The 17415-nt window shown below is 50.4% G+C and overlaps 1 protein-coding gene across 11 annotated transcripts in view; it reads right to left on the bottom strand.

Annotated features, from left to right (window-relative positions):
* The window catches only part of LOC148657005 (palmitoyltransferase ZDHHC5-A-like), a 31067-nt gene that overhangs the window by 4961 nt on the left and 8691 nt on the right, over positions 1-17415 (bottom strand). For 2 of the 11 annotated variants that reach the window (XM_088642687.1, XM_088642677.1), the window contains exons 2-10: positions 11381-15859; positions 10082-10203; positions 9701-9858; positions 8926-9098; positions 8362-8464; positions 4855-4946; positions 4434-4566; positions 4218-4341; positions 2607-2815 (exon numbers count right to left, since the gene is read on the bottom strand). In XM_088642687.1, coding sequence (XP_088498813.1) covers positions 2607-2815; positions 4218-4341; positions 4434-4566; positions 4855-4946; positions 8362-8464; positions 8926-9098; positions 9701-9858; positions 10082-10203; positions 11381-11514 — 1248 coding nt within the window. In that variant the 5' untranslated portion in view covers positions 11515-15859. The remainder of the gene's footprint in view (positions 1-2606; positions 2816-4217; positions 4342-4433; positions 4567-4854; positions 4947-8361; positions 8465-8925; positions 9099-9700; positions 9859-10081; positions 10204-11380; positions 15860-17415) is intronic. The other 9 variants (XM_088642678.1, XM_088642679.1, XM_088642680.1 and 6 more) reach the window with 9 other exon arrangements.

Below are 17415 nucleotides of genomic sequence, written 5' to 3'. Positions count from 1 at the left end.
CCGACACGCCCACAGAAGCAAGCCCCAGAGAGAACTAGGGCCGGGGAGCAGTGGGGGTGTCAAACTCACTTGCTGAGGAGGGCCAGATCTGTTTCCCATTTAATCATTTAAAACCAAATATTTCAATTCCTTAAATACATAATACGCCATTTAAAAATTTCATACCCCAAATAATTGAAATACTACGCACGACTTTTGGTAATTTTTTTTACAATAAAGTACAACCCTTTAAAATGCCATCTGCAGTTAGTCTTCATGAGATGAAAATGCAGCACAAGTTACTCAGTCTCCTGGGTTTTTTTACTGTAAGAAGCGTCATTTGAATGATCACAGTTGTGATTGTACACTAGGACGAAGAGGAGGTGATGGCATGTTGCCAGCGCTTTCAGTATTACAAAAGCCAAGAAATAAAGAGAACATTCCTCTCTTGGCTGTAGCACTGGAAGCAATAAGATGGGAAAAGGCATAAGATTGAAAGACGTTTGCACTGCTTTCAACTTCACTGGTCAACAGTTCACAATTTTTACGAATCTGGTCTTGTAAATTAACTGGAATAATTCTCATAATCATGCAGAAGTGTTTTATTTTGACCGTGACAGGACTCTTGAGATAGTAAGAACAGGCAATATTGGGCACACGATGGGATTTGAATTTTTTTGTACGTCACGTTTCACATTACGTTGCTGAGAACGATTTGCCTTTTGATGGGTGTGTAGAGTATATGGATATCTGTTGATAAACCATTAATCAGAGATGTGAGCTACTGCAGTGGGATTAGTGATCAGCCTGTAAACTCTGCTATAGAGACTGATGATAGTGATTAACAGCCTTTGATTTTGTAGGAGTAGAATTAGAGCTTTTAACTGGGACACAGCAAAAGGCAGTTTAAAGTGCTTTCCTGTGACAAAAAATACACCGAAAATGCAAACACTATTCGCTAGATATCAGCAACATAAAAACTTCAACAACTATAGCTCTTTGGCAACAGCTTCATGTAAACATCAATCATGTCAGCCTTACATTTGCCTCTAGAGAGAGATTTTTCTGCTTTTCTTGAACCACACAATTTTATTTGTGATGTTCAAAACTTTTTTGAGACCGTTAAAAAAACACTAGGTATGGCTTCAGTGCTACCAGTGGCGATTAGGTGATTGAAGTTGCTCCGGTATTGGCGGAAGGGCAGACGCTTTTTGATGGTCAATTGCCTTCCCCATCATATTTATACACACGAGGTGTTGCCATGTGATGTCATCAGACGGGGCCACAGCGGTAGGGAACCGCAGGGGGATGCGTTGTACGAGACTGACATCACCAAGGGGGCCTGTTTCACGTGTGGGCTATTTGGGCTCAGACAAGGCACACGCTGCATCCTGGCTGATGGGTCTGACCACAGCCGCCCCACGGGCCGGATTCACCTGGGGGCTGTATGTTTGACACCCCTGACAACTCTCGGTCTCGGCATCACGTGAATTACACAACGCTGTGGGAGACACTACTACACACAAACACAACTGGATGGGTGTGGGTGGGTGGTTGAAATGAAGTACATGAAAAAGAAAACAGGAGCCGCTTCTTCCAACATAAAAACACAAAGGAACCTAGTGGAAGAAGCAAACTGAAGATCTATCGTGATCCGGTGTGACCGAGTGAGGAGACCTACAACCTTGTACTCACATTTCATGTCCTACACTGGCATAACCCATTTACTGGATTTCACCTGTATACAACACCAACATCGTCTCTTTATTTGCCTAGCGACATCAAGGGCTCAAGGCATTGTGGAAACTTCAGTGTGACTCTGTCACACTGCCCGTGAGCTCCCACATGGCTGTTCCTGAAACAGCTGGCGTTTTCTCTGCAAGATCTACAGATCATTTCCAAAGATATGGAACAATCTAAACTGTCAAGTACAGCAATGGTGTATTAAATAGAGATCAAGGAGGACTAGCATATACTCTTCAACAGTCAAGAACACGAGTTCTCTTAACTGAACAGATGACTTGCTTGATTCTATAAGATGACAGATGTTTCCAGTCTTCAAAAGCAGGTGACCACCTTGAAAGGGGCTCTCAGGACCAGATTTGGAAACCCCTCTACTAACTGGACTGGGGCCGGAGACCCCTGTACTAACTTGAGGGATCCGAGATACCTTCTTAATACCTATAGAACCTACAGATCCAGCCCCATTTTACACTGCCGTGGTCTGTGTAGAAGATATATCCTGCACGAGTGAATACACCCCTGTAATAATAACGCTGGCTACACACACACACAAACACAGGGGGGGTTCCCAGTAAGACTTACTGATCAATCGATTGCCACTGAGAGTCACAAAAAAGAAAAAAAAAAAGGAATGAAGGCATTAACACACAAACAAACCCCAAAAAATAGTCACGTATAGCGACAGAAAAACAGTGGGTCACAAGTTAATATCACTACCAAAGACGGAACAGCACAATAAGTACTTGTGATGAAGCACAACTACACAGGCCGTTGACCTCATGCCATGCAGGCACACACACACACGTGCTGGAAAAGGGACAGGAAGGCCCTGCTCCGTCTGAAGCTGGCCAGTGTCCGGGCTCCCCGCGACCCTAGAGGCACACCTGTATCAGGTTATGAGAAGCGCCCTGCGCGGGCTCCTCCCGGCGGCTGGGCGGCCGCCGCGCTACAGCAGGGCTCGGGCAGCGGGGCGGCGGTACCTTGTTGCCGGAGGCGTGAGCGAGGGCTGTGTGGTTCTTGCCCGGGCTGCTGTAGCTGGGCCGGTACTTGTACATGGTGGGCGTCGGCGGGGCCTCGTTGAGCAGGCTGCTCTCTGGGGGGGAGAAAAGAGATGGGGGGGGGGTGGGGGTTAGAGCACTGGCACAGCTCGCGGAGGCAGAGCGATCGGCACCGTGGCGTTTGGAGTTTATACTCGGAAGGAGCAGCAGGGGTCACGTCCCCACGAGGCCAGCTCAGCAGGACTGTGACCGAGCTGCCGAGCCCCCGGCTACAGGGGAAATGCACTGCAGTCCGCAAGAGCACAAGCACAGATTTGTACGATCTGTAAAAAAGCATCAGTGTTCAGCAGGCACTTACTGATAACACCCCCAGTTACCATTAATACAGACTGCTCATAAAAATCTATTAAAGAGATTTCATGATTGTGTAGTCAGACTTGGTGAGGTTTTCCTACTTGAAAGCAAAGCAGAAGGGAAAAGTACCCGAGGTGATTACTTCTCCACCTCTGCACGAACCACAGACAAAGACCCGTCTGATGATGACTGAGTCGCTTGTGGTCGCTGTGTTTTCAGACTAGCTACGGTTTGGCCTGGGAGTGTGAACTGGACTAGACTGGACTGTACACAGTCTAGACACACAGTAAGCAACATGTGAGTGATCAACCTCTCTCGCACAGTATTACCCTCAAACCAGGCTAGTGGCATGTCTAGTGTACAGTGACCAAAATTAACATCCAGTCTCTAGCACAGTATTATCTTGAGTACAGGCTAGGGGCATCTCCAGTGTTTGATGCAGTGTAGAAGGACTGCAGTATACCCTCTCTAGTACACTAAGACTTTCAGTCAAGGGTAGGGATATCTCCAGTGTTTGATACAGTGTAGAGTGACCACAAGGCACGGTCTCTAGCACAGTATTATCTTCAGTAGGCCCCAGTGACATCTAGGCCCTCAGCCCAGGCTAGGGGTGTGGCCAGTGTTCGATGCAGTGTACAGTGACCGCAGTACACTGTCTCTAGCACAGTATTAGCCTCAGCCCAGGCTAGGGGTGTGGCCAGTGTTCGATGCAGTGTACAGTGACCGCAGTACACTGTCTCCAGCACAGTATTAGCCTCAGTCCAGGCTAAGGTTGTGGCCAGTGTTTGATGCAGTGTACAGTGACCGCAGTACACTGTCTCCAGCACAGTATTAGCAGCCCAGGCTAGGGGTGTGGCCAGTGTTCGATGCAGTGTACAGTGACCGCAGTACACTGTCTCCAGCACAGTATTAGCAGCCCAGGCTAGGGGTGTGGCCAGTGTTTGATGCAGTGTACAGTGACCGCAGTACACTGTCTCCAGCACAGTATTAGCAGCCCAGGCTAGGGGTGTGGCCAGTGTTCGATGCAGTGTACAGTGACCGCAGTACACTGTCTCCAGCACAGTATTAGCCTCAGCCCAGGCTAGGGGTGTGGCCAGTGTTTGATGCAGTGTACAGTGACCGCAGTCTCCAGCACAGTATTACCTTCAGTATGCCCCAGTGACATCTGGGCCCTCAGCCCAGGGTATCTATGAAGCTCAGGCTTGGGAGGGGGAGGTGGCTCTGCATCAGCTGACTGGCTCTCCATCACCTCCAGACTGCCTTTGGACTGGAAAAAGAGAGACACCAGTCAGTTGTAATACCCTGGTAACCACAGACTGTATATACACCGCACACAGACGGCACACCCTCCCCACTTACCCTAGAGGAGTGCAAGTCTCCCTGAATGCCGTTGTCTAGGATCTTCACCCCCAGCTGGGCGTCCGTCAGCTCAGGCCTCAAAAAGGGAGGCTTGATCAGCACTGACTGCTCCTGTCGAGGACGGCCCAGGTACCTGAGGGAATAAGGGGGAATTAATACAGTCCAGACACACTGACTGGACACTACAGGACATTAACACTGCACTGAGAGAGAGGGGTTAATACAGTACAGACACACTGACTGGACACTACAGGACATTAACACTGCACTGAGAGAGAGGGGTTAATACAGTCCTGACACCCTGACTGGACACTACAGGACATTAACACTGCACTGAGAGAGACTGTTATGGACAAAGTTATACGGAGAGAGTGCATGGTCTCAGGGGAAGAGTATACAGCGAAAGTGGAAATGGACTCACCTGGGGGCCTGCGAGCTGCACAGAACATGAGACACATTCCTCCAGCAGCCATTCGTAAAGGGATTGACCCCTCCGCGGAATTTACCCGTCACCTGAGAGAAAGAGAGAGTCAAACTGCTAATCAACGCCACAGGACAGGAACACTGGACTCGGAGGCGGAGGAAGAGAGAGACATTCACACAGCACAGAGCAACTACTGTAACCAAGAAGCGAGCTTATGACAGGACAGCATGATTCCAAGACCCTAGCCTGAGCTCCACCAAGAATAAGGACTGGATAACGCTGCACAGACACAGGCACTGCAATCAAGTGGACACCACAGCACATTAATTGTTCATCGTCAGTCAGACAGCTGGTTGACAGGACAAACACTGACTGGACAGAGAGAGCCACGAAACACAGGAAGAATCTGACTAAAGAGGCTCTCATCAGTGGTACATAGGGGGACGCGATTGTGAAGTCTCTCTTTGGTGGAACACATGAGCACCTGATTTCACAGAGTGCAGAGACTCATGGCTTCTCCCCGAGAGACGTGGAGGAGGGGGACTCAGCAAGACAGATAAAGCCACACAATGCCCTCCAGTATAATACATCAGACAGCAAGCTTGTTACCAACAGACACTGGGGTTACAGATGCAGATTAAGGAGTGTGTTGTTGCACGCTGAGCAACGACAGACTGTGTATTAATTTGCTGTGCTGACAGGATTATAGGTTTTTAACCATAACCCATAACAGATTTTGGGAGGGGATTGGAGGGAGGGGAGCTTATACAGGTCATATCTGAAGGATTACAAATAAATTTGGATTAACTATTTCTAAACCAAACCACAAGTTTATCATCATACTGCATTAAATATCTGCAACCCTAAGACGCACACTTTCATCCTCTCTTTGTTGTGTGTGACAGCCAGGGCCCTCAGGCTGACAGCATAGAAAACAGGCTTCAGCAGTCAGTCTCCCTCCTCCGCAGGTGGAATCCTGCTTGGACCGGCGCGGACCGGACCTTGGTGATGCGATCCCACTGGGGACTGGTGCACAGCCCAGACTGGAATCAAGTGGGCCAGAGAGTGCCTGTTCCCCTGCCACCAGTCTGGAGATCTGTGTGCTTATCTTAATGAGCCACGTGTTCTGAGCCTGCCCTATGGCCAATCAAAGCTGTGTCCTTCACCGGACAGGCATTTGTCCGACTGTCTGACCACACACAGACAGGCCACAACTGACCGATGGCATGTGGAACACATCAGACACCGGGAGTCTGGAGTCAGGTCACAGCATGATACTGACCAAAACGACAAAGGATTGTGGAGTACACTTTCAAGCAGGCAAGTTGGAGGGTTCATCATATTTCATTTTCACATACATTTAATGTTTAAGTGCTCATGACCTTAGGGTAAGCATGATGACAACTGACTCCAGGATTTAGACGCGTGGGGCACTTAACGATACAGTAGAAGAATGAGCACAAAAGCTGAGCCTTGTCTCACGAATGCTTGGATTTTACTAAACCTATAATTATGGTGGTTGGGGCGATATTAACCTTATCCCTAACTGGGTATAATTCTCACCCTTAACTTACAGAGACCTCATCATTCTTGATTAAGTGTTTTTATGACACTTTCTTAAAGCAGATCTATGCAAATTGACTAGGATGTGGCGACAAGATACAAGGGAAGAGAGAGGAACACCTGCTGCGCTGTCTGTCCAAACCACACACATAGGCCAAGTAAAGTTTAGCTACACCAGTCATTTAAGTTTCTGGCAGCAACATCTATAATACCAATATGTCTATACACAAAGGGCGGCGGGAGTATGAAACGGTAATTCTATTGAAGCTGCGAGCCTCGTTTTTTTCAAGAAACAGCTGAAAGAGATCCTCAAGTTAGGACACAGAGGTTTGTAAGCGTTAAGAAGAAGCTGCCCAGCCATATACTTGAAACCGATAACCTTGGCTTTGAAGAAAAGGGAAATGCTAACTACCAAACGGGCTGGATGTGCCGAATTGCCTTCTCATTTGTAACCTGTTTTAGTGCTCCAGGATTACTGCAGTGCTGTACTGTTCACACCCTCTCTGTATCTGTGGCCAACAGTAGGACACAGGCCTATATCGTCAATTACTTTTAGGCTCAGATTGCATCTCTTGCTCTCTAATTCTACACTGTATTTATTTCTTTGGCCTTCTTGTGACTGGACTGGAGTGAATCTGCTAAAGCTCAGACCTGCGCTACAGTGCAGTCCTCCACTCCTCTACAGCTCCACCCACCACCTGTTTCTGTAGGGAACAGGACGCCATGTGCACTTGTCCGCTAACAGACCAGCTCTGTGGGGTCTTCCGGGCTATTCCCATAGAAAACACAGTGGTGTCGGTTCTCTTTTAATTACACTGGACTGAATGTGCTTGCCATTGGATCTTTCATTAATAGGAATTAGTCATCTGATATTAATTGGTAGACTGAAATAGCAGTCACACAACTAGCCCCTCTCCCTGCCAGGGCACTTCAGGTGTTTAAAATTCTACTTTAAATGAACAGCATTTGAATCAGAGATCAGTCTGATTCTTCTGAATAAAATCAACACATAGCCATTAACTCAGCCACTGTAACAGAGTTAAACAGTTTCTTGTATTTTTAAAGCATTTTCAATCAAAAAGGGTCCAAAAGCTCTTTACACATATAGAAGGGAACTAATTTCCTCCCCCACTGAAGTGCAGCCACCTGGGAGACACACAGCCCCCTCCTGCACAGGCGGCCCCATCTGGGAGACACACAGCCCCCTCCTGCACCCGCGGGCCCCACCTGGGAGACACACAGCCCCCTCCTGCACCCGCGGCCCCACCTGGGAGACACACAGCGCACAGGCGGCCACATCTGGGAGACACACAGCCCCCTCCTGCACCCGCGGGCCCCACCTGGGAGACACACAGCCCCCTCCTGCACCCGCGGGCCCACCTGGGAGACACACAGCCCCCTCCTGCACCAGCAGCTCCACCTGGGAGACACACAGCCCCCTCCTGCACCCGCGGGCCCCACCTGGGAGACACACAGCCCCCTCCTGCACCAGCGGACTTACTGCTCACAGGTCAGGGGGAGGAGAAAGAAACTACTGAACCAGGAGCAGAGCGAACTTTATTCACAGAGTGGACCTCAAGCCAGGACCACAGTTTGTAATTTCATCCAAATGACAGCACCTTCTATAGCACAATGTACCTGGTCACCATATCAGAACACTGGCTGGGAAAATGGTTCAGAGGAAACAGCAACTCCTACTGGTCCACCAGCTTAACACACGGCAAAACACTTAATCCTGGTAGTGACTGGGCTCATCTGACCACAAGGTGGTAATTTACAGCGCGCCTCCACCAACCTTACCAACATGCCTCACGACTGACACAATGACAGACTCGCACTGATGAAAACTGTGAAACGGGCTCTCCGGAAGACACACGGTACAGAGAAAAGGACAGCGAGACGGACCTGATCAGAAGATGGTGAAATGATTCCTGCACTCACCTGTTCATTAGTGGTCCGTCCCCTGGCCACCAGTACAATGTGGAAACCCGTCAGCCCAGCCACTGGGATGAAGAAGAGGCCAGCCACACACATCACCGCCATCCTGGACAGGGAGAGGGTCAAGGACAAACACACCCACACCGCCAGGGAGGCCAGCTCTTCTGTCACATGCCAAGACAGGACAACGACTGGCCGTGCCTCTGCCCAGCAGACCCGAGAGAGAAGATCAGATGTTGAAGAGAGGGCAGTGTTCACCTACAGTGCGTGTGATGGTCAGCCACAGCTCTGCCCTGCCCCCTACTGGGACATAATCACACTTCTCTTTCCCCTCTCCTGCAGCAGGAGGGAGGTACACTGTCTCAGTTTTGGGGAGCTAGGAGATGGGGCGCGATCTTACCTTTTGTAATGGGCCAATGCCCATGATGGGCAGCCCAGGATTTAAGTCCTGCAGGTTTTAAAGGTACTTCTCAACCAGAAAATCAGGTAGTTTATCAGGTAATTAGGGTCAGGGGTCGATATCCCACACGGTCATTACAGGACCAGAGCATCGGCACTGAAGGATACGTGACGGCACAGTGGATCTTGCCCAGCTCCTCGGTGTGGTACAGGATGAACAGAAGGCCGAAGCCAAAGACGCCCATGATGTGCGTGGTGAGGGACAGCAGGAACAGGAAGAAGTAGCGGTAGTTGCGACGACCGATGCAGTTGTTCACCCAGGGGCAATGGTGGTCGAAGTCCTGCAGGGGAGAGAGAGCGAGAGGTTGCAGCTGTGGGCGTTGCGTGGTTATGAAGAGGGAACGAACGCAGCGAGCACTGGAAAAGGGAATGAAACTGCCACGCCCCCGGTATATTATTGCAAACAACAGCCTGCGATACAGTAAAGGAAATACATGCCAGTGGGGGGCAAGGGGATGGTACGATGATATACTGCAGTAAAACAGTATAGTGCAGCGAAGGACTACACACTGCAAAGCAGGCTTAATTGGCTCAATCATCCCAAAACGTAAAACAGCAAGTGTGACAGACAGAAGTTGACCAGAATGCAGTACAAGGGTAAGAGCAGTTTCAGTTAAGTCAGCTAAAATGTCTATTAGTCGTATTTTAGTCACACGCTTAATTTGGTCTAACCAACTAAAATGACAGAAACCACTTACTTGCAGCTGAATTCGCTTTTAGTCATATTTTAGCAATGCATTTGAATTTAGTGGTATAAAACTATAAAGGTTGTAGTTTCATTAATTTTGAGTCTTTGGAATATCTAGCAAATATAGCCCTTTAGTAACTGTTAGGGCCGTTCCGAATGGACAGGCAGCCCGTCCCGACCCGTCAGTCGGCGTACCTCCACACAGTTGTCGCAGACGGAGCAGTGGGAGCAGCGGGGGGGTCTGTAGAACCGGCAGGTGGAGCACCACTTCATCCGCACCTGGATCCCTCGGATCTCCACCGTCTTGTACAGCGGGGCCCGGAAATCGTCCTCCTTGTCCTCATCCTCCTCCGCTGGGGGCCGGAAGAGATGGGAATAATTAAGACACAGCACAGGCGGGCTGGGAGCCTGCAGCGTGACAGGCGCTGAGACGGAAGAAAAGCGATCTGGCAACACAGGACTCCAGGGAACAGCACGGTGGAGGACAGGTGGCTCAACGCTGCACCAATACTGCACAGAGACAGGAGGAGAGGAGACAGACAGACAGACAACCAGGGCGCGCCGGTCAGCAGTTACCTCGGGGGAAGATGCCAGGGTCCATGAAGGTGGCCATGCAGAAGTTGGCCAGAACGAAGAGGAAGATGACGCCATTATAGATGGGGATCGCCATAGAGAACTGGTGCGTCAACCAGGGACACCTGAATGGGGGAGACGGGGTGAATACAGCATGGAAGAGAAACAGTCTAGACCAGGGGTCCCCAAACCAGAACCCTAAACTGGTTATTCTTCCAGATCACAATACATCAGGGGGCTCGCAACCCTGGTGCTGCAGAACCTCGATTTGGTTATTCTCCTTCGTCATTGACACACGGAAAGATGCAACAAAATATTCCCAACACACCATAAAAAAGAACAGGAGAGGGAGCACAGAGCAGAACACCCTGTGCAACACAGTGTGCACAGCAAGTCCACACAAGCTGTGATAAAATACAGAGGGATTTTACAAAACAAGAAAATGACAATAAGAAGAGTGAAAAACTGAAAAACACATAACTGATTAACTGTTTCAGAGTGTCAAAAGCAGCAGATATACAGAGAGTGAGCGAGCATTTCATTAAGGGTGACAGATGTTGGCCTAGTTTTTGCGCTTGTTGTTTCTCTTTAATCTGGGGATAAATGAGTGACTGACACAAAGACAGAGGGGTGGAGAGACAGTGAAAATAGGGAGGATGGGCTTAAGAACTGCACTGAGAGAGAGGGGTTAATACAGTCCAGACACACTGACTGGACACTACAGGACATTAACACTGCACTGAGAGAGAGGGGTTAATACAGTCCAGACACACTGACTGGACACTACAGGACATTAACACTGCACTGAGAGAGAGGGGTTAGTACAGTCCAGACACACTGACTGGACACTACAGGACATTAACACTGCACTAAGAGAGAGGGGTCAATACAGTCCAGACACACTGACTGGACACTACAGGACATTAACACTGCACTGAGAGAGAGGGGTTAATACCGTAAAATTAGCTCTTTCCTCTGTACCACACAAGCATACACTTCTATTGTTCACCAATTAAGAAAACATTAGAAAATTAAAACGGCTAAGTAAGAGAGAAGAAACACTCAGCTCCAACTGCAAAAGGCAGGAGGCAGCAATAGCACTAGTGATGTCTAACATCGAGTGGGTCCGACATGCACGCAGGTGAACTGGTATACCAGTATCCAGACAGCCCACAAGAGGAACACACACAGACACGGATACACGCTCCAGTTCAGACCCGGAAGAGAAGCAGCCGGGGAGGAAGACACGCACTCACACCCAGGAGAAGGACAGGCGCAGGCCGGAGGCCGAGGGAGACTCACGTGAAGGCGAAGAAGAGGGTGGTGGAGCCCACCAGGAAGGTCGTGGCGGCTGACACCGGGATGTACTTGCTGGGCTTGAGGCTCGCGGACGAGGAGGAGCCAGCCCCGCCGGGGGACTTGTTGACGCTGGGCATACTGCCGCTGGGAAAGAGAGAGAGGTGGAAGGGCCTGGCTCTCCTGAGCAGAGGCGGGGGGAGGAGCGGGGAGAGAGAGGGAAAGGGAGAGAGGACACGCTGAGCAGGCGTTCGTCAGAGACGGGCGGGCGGGCGCTGGCTTCTCGCAGGACAGGGGGAGCCCCCAGGGGTCAACATAGCCCAGAGGCAGGGAGCGAGGAGGAGGAGGAGGAGGAAGAAGAGAGAGCACCAGTCCCAGGGAGCACAGAGAGAAACTTGCTGTCAAGACGAGGGGGAGGGAGAAAATTCACAGGCCCAAGGAGAGAGGCGTTCCCAAGTTTTCAGAGGTATTGTAGAGTCCGTGGCGTGAGATTCCTTGGCAGGAAACAGGAGCAAAGAAGCCCGTCAGGAGGGGAGGGTTAAAAAACGGGAGGAGCGTACCAGGCAATCTGGGAACGAGAGGCTCAAGGCAGAAGAGGTGTCAGGGAGAGGTTCGCTGAACTAGGGAGAGATGGGAAGGGGCGATACTTCTGGAACGTCCCGCGCACAGCACAACAGTGGACTGCTTTCCTTTAATACAACTGGAGTCCACCCAGCAACTTGCTTTCGTTCGTCTTTGGAACCAAAGAAAGAAAACCTTAATTTGTGTATCGTAAAGGAGGCCAGGACAGACCGACAGCCGCTCTGCTGCAATGAGAGACCTGATCTGGATTCAGTCGGTTAATTACAGAGAAACTGCACTGAAGTTCGACCAGAATATGGGAGTTTTTTGGAAAAGGTGCACTGATAAAATGAAAATGTGATTTGTGTCAAGTGACAGGTTTCCCAAAATGAGACTTTTTACAGAAGAACGGATTGTGGTGGTAAAAGAACTCCCTAATAAAGCAGTGAAGACCAATTTATAATCTCCTTGTAGACGTGCAAACAGAAGATGCAGTAGGGGTGAACCTATTTATTTTTTATTTGTAGTATGTACCTGACTTATGAACAAGAAACGCACAGGAAGAACTCAGAGAGGCTTATGGTTTCTGCATATATCAAATGGAAACTGATGCAACAAAACTGCCCGTTTTAATATCTTTTTAAAAAAAAGTATATGTTGGTAGAGATAGGCTGTGATACAAAAATATATGTTCAATAGGTGTATTTTTTTTTTTAAAGAAAAAGCAAACTACTTTTGAAAATATGGCTTCTCTCCTTGCGGTTTTGGTGCGTAAAAGGTTACAAGTCAACCAGATTTTTAAATAAGATATATACACTCTAAAATAAGAAATCTCTTTTTCAAGTGCCTGTGCTTTAATTTCCCTGCAGTCTGGAGCCCAGCTGTCTGCACTGGTCTAGGCTAAGACCCCTCTGCTTGTCGTTAACAAGCGCAGCACCTATCCGGCCTTCCTAAAACTCCCACTACCACGCAGCACATTACAGGGCTGCCTGAAAGTCCATCCAACTACTAAAAGATTACCAAGCCGAACTAACAAAAACACTTGAAGTGTAGAGCAAGCAGTGTGTGATGTTGCCGTCAAAGGCAGCTCAACTACGACCAGGTCTAGCCGTTAACAGCGCATTACTTGAGAGAGGAGTTAGCAAGCCTTAAGGGATCATCTCTTCCCGTTATGTCTGTTCTCTCAAGAAAGGGTTTTGCCGTTTCGACTTGAAAGGCAGGATGGACCACAAAACTGAACGTAGCGCACTAATTTTCTTACGGTCTTTTTCCGAAAGAAAAATCTCTCCTACCCAGCCGGAAGGTGAAAGGGTAGAACCCAAACGAGACGGTGGCAGCGTGCTTTACAGAGTTTGGGTTTGAAACGTTTTGGGAAATAGCGACTGTGCAGTATGTTTGAACTGAAGGCTCGTCTATCCTTCAGTGTTCAGAGAAAGAGCACACTGGGCTTCATCCACCTTTTCTTACCATGCTCTGGACAACAGTCGCTCCAGGCTCCACCGGGAGGACTGAGTCCCTGCAGCCTGGAGTGAGGGATAAGGGGCTCGAATCTGAGAAACGTGTTCCGGACACAGGACACAAGGCCCAGGCGAGGAACCCTCTGAAGTGACGCGGATGTTTACGGCCAATTGAAGTACAACGGACCTTTTTTTAAAAGAGACGCAATTATCGCGAACGCTTTGGGGCCTCGGAAGATTAACGGAAAGGCTTCGGAGAATCTGGTGGGGAAAGGGGTCAACAGAGCCCGAGGGACAGAGGCCCGAGGGGAGGTAGACGAAGGGCGACCCGTCCGCCCCCTCCGGAGTCGCGAGGAGGAGGGAAGGCGGGCAGAGACAGGCGAGGTCCCTAGGCTATTGGCTCTGGAATGGCTCTTGGAGCCCGGAGGCCGATCCGCACGTGTGGCTTTTCCTTAGTGTACGGGGCCAGCTCTCTTACTAGACAAGCTAAAAAACAAATTAAAAATCTCTGCCGTCAAGCACTTCGGAGAATCAAGTCTCTCTTTGCGTAGGATCACGGCGACGCTGTAACGTGTTCACTGAGACCTTGTCCTGGAGCCTCCGGCCGGTCTACAATTTGGAAAAAGTAAGTTTTCTTTTGACATATATACATAAGTGGATATCTATATACATGAAAAGAAAACTTACTTTTTGAAAATCGATCGGGTTTCCTAGCGCTCCGAGTGCTGCTCGAGCCCCGGCACGTCCCCGCTGGCGGTGGTGGCCCTTCCCAGCTGTCTGGAAACCCAAGGGGCGGGATTTAGGTCCCGGTTTCCCCAACGCAAAGGAACTGGGACCGGAGAGGGGGAGCTCGGGGGCAGAGCCCTTCGCTGGAGGTGAACAACGAGAAGAGGCGGAGTGGACGAGTCCGGAGACGGGCAGGCAGCGCCAGTGCGAGGCGTCGTGCTTCCCCGGCTCGTGCGCTGTTTTCCAGCCGGGAAGCCGCGTGCCGAATGGGGCCGGACTATCCGCGGCGCGACCCCTCTACCACACGCAGGGTCCCCCGGCGCCCTCACGCAGCGGCACAGAGCGTCGTGGTCCTTTCAGAGCCACTTAGCCTCAGGTCCTGAGGACTTCTGATCCAAAGCTGTGGGATTTGATATGCAGAGCCTAAGAGAGGTTCAGAACCGCAGATGGGGACGCCGAGATGCTTAAAGCTCTTGGGCGCACCTGCGGAACACTACAGTGCTTAGGTGTGCGGAACTAAGGGAAATCTTAGGAAACCGGAGTCCAGAGTGCTGAAGACATGACTGAGGCTCAACTACGCTGCTGAGAAACATACGAGAACAGCACAGTGTGCTAAATACGTGGTGAGCACACCCGGAACACTCTCCAAGAACTAAGAAAAGTCCAAAGACACGCACAGTAGCTATACGTGTGTTTTTCACGTATTTTCATAGCCAGGAAGAAGGGAAATGCAGGGTACTCCTCCGAGGCCCAACCTTTGAAAGCACAACAGCGCTTCTTCACGGACAGTGATCCAGTGACAATCTGACCAGCGGGAGATCCTGCCTTCTTCAAAGGCAACCCATCTTTCGCTTCCAGTTAAAAAAAATAACCAAGTGTCCCTGAATCGGGCCGAAGGACTCTGAACATGAAGAAATCGAGGCAGGTTTCTACGACAGAGTCAACGTTCTGATTTAAATCGGGAAGAAAGGAGACGAGGTGAAGGGGCTTTTGATTACCCACAGGCTGCAGACACGAGCACAGACTCCCTCGAGGCCAGTGGTATCAGAAGCAGTCCTACAGGGCTCCGGGGGGAACGCCGCCCAGCCTCATCGAACCCTCTCGTCTATCGCACTGGTGTGAGAACAGTTCACGGGCGGTCTTGGAAAGTGGCGGTGCACTCGAAATAGACGCAGGGAGAGCCCGCGCACAGTGTGGGTCGAGGTCCGGTACCTGGCCGATCCGACTGCATTCACACCCGCGAAGGCCCGCTCGCACCCCCGCTCGTCTCCGGAGCCGGATCAACAGTGGCGTCGCCCCGGCGGTCAGACCCGCCCGCCCGCATGGCGACGGGGCACAAGCGATCGCGGCTGCAGGCGGCCTTCCCGTCTCCCTCCGGGACCACACTCCCGGAGAAACGGGCAGTCTGGAGCAGGAATTTCTAAGAGGGGGCAAAAGATTCAATTCCCTGTAAGGAATCCTGAGGAGCGGAAAAAACTCGGAATTCCTTCCTGAGATCCTTGCGCTTGCTGCCTTCAGCGGGAAGGGAGACGGGATTCAGCTGCAGAGCACGGGAGGTCCACTCTGCCCTCAGGATGCGCCAGTGGGGACTGTGTCGTTTTAGCAGACTGTAGACTCCACTTAGTCGAATATTCAGTCGACTTGACTGACGATTTAAAAAGCACAGCTTTGGTTGTGAAAGTTTGTTCCTCTTGGTTGTGAAGTAAAATCCACTCTGCACCCCTCTGGCCCGACACTGCTCCTGCAACACAAAACACACGAGTTATTCTTCCTCGGAAACATGGGGCGCAGCTTCCCTGTCGACAGCGGAGTCTAACTCCCTGGACTGGCTGTGAAAGCGAACAGAGACAGTCCGTGGCCAGCAGCTGGCCGGTCTCCCAGAAGCATGCGAGACGTGCAGGATCTTGTGTTTGTGCGTTTCTACTGGGCACTGAGGCCGCACAGCTCTGTCGGACATCACGCACAGCTGCGCAACGCAAAACAATAACTAAAACCTGAAGAAACTCACACAGGGACGCTGGGATCGCACCCTGTTTGTGCATCAGAGATAAAGAGTGTTCTAAAACCAGTCCCAGTCCCAGTTGTGCTCAGACCTGCAGTGTCCGACTGTTCTGGACACAGAGGACACAGAGTTAACTCTTGAAAGACACGGCAGGCTGTATTACTGCTGCACTCTGCAGGTGTCCATGCTGTGGTGTATGAAAGGAGCTTGTCAATTCAACAGTTCCCTCCCCTGCCTGAATTAACGGAGCCTGACAGCTGTTCTGCTGTTCAGTGAACTCATCCAATTGGCCAGCCCCTCCCTGATGAGCAAACCAAATTCACCCAGTTTACCACGTTTGCATTGCAAACACAGCCTGAGACACTAAGACTGACAAGGTGCCAACAGAATCACAACCTAGGGCGGAACACAAACAAACCACTTCCCCTAACAGCGTGACTGACTTCTTTTCCTCTGTTCTGTCTCCTGCAGGAAACCAGGGAACAAGCGTCTCCAGGCATTTCACTCACAGGCCACAGGACAACGAGCTGGGTCGGGGTGGAACAAGCAGCATACGGGCCTCTTGTTCGTAATGTTTAATGTTACTGACAATAAACACACCTCACTGGGGCAGACTGTTGGAGGGTGACAGCAGAGGAGTGTGCTGTGTGATTTCTGGGGGGGTGACAGAGGCAGAAATCACACAGCACACACCTCAGCTGCCCCCCCCCCCCCCCAGAAATCACACAGCTTCCTAGCAGAGGGCAGCAGGTTATCTGTATTTGGTTTCATCCAGTTCCCCTTCTGTCCTGATAAAAGCCCCAGTCCCAGGTGCAGAGAAACACCCCCATAACAGAATGCAGCCTCCACCATGCTTTACTGCAGAGATGGTGCTCTGTGGGTGAGGAGCTGTACTGACTTTTTTCTGAATGGGATGTTTTGCATTTAGCACCAAAAGTCCCATCCTGGTTTCATCAGACCATAAAAACACAGGCCTCACCACAGTGCTGCTTGGCACACCTCTCACATGACTCAATCTGGGCTTTTTGGAGTTGTGGTTTTCTTCTTGCCCGTACAGCTCAGGCTTGTGCAGGGCCTGGGATAGTGTTGCGACATGTACACACTGACCAGTCTTCCACGTAAAGCCCTGCAGTCCTTCAAAGTTGCCACTGGATTCCTGGTGGCCTCTCTGCTCAGTAAAGACAGGAGGCAGCACTTGATAACCAGCACATATTGGGCACAACAATCTGTCGAAGGCCGACTGATCGTTTTCCCAGACAGTTCTGGTGTGGAGATGTATGCAAACTATGCATTTA

This window comes from Lepisosteus platostomus, chromosome 8 (genome assembly GCF_059453375.1).
Source record: "Lepisosteus platostomus isolate fLepPlt1 chromosome 8, fLepPlt1.hap1, whole genome shotgun sequence".
Taxonomy (NCBI): Eukaryota; Metazoa; Chordata; class Actinopteri; order Semionotiformes; family Lepisosteidae; genus Lepisosteus; species Lepisosteus platostomus.
The sequence above is the reverse complement of the archived record's forward strand: the minus strand, read 5'-3'. Positions and strand labels throughout refer to the sequence as shown.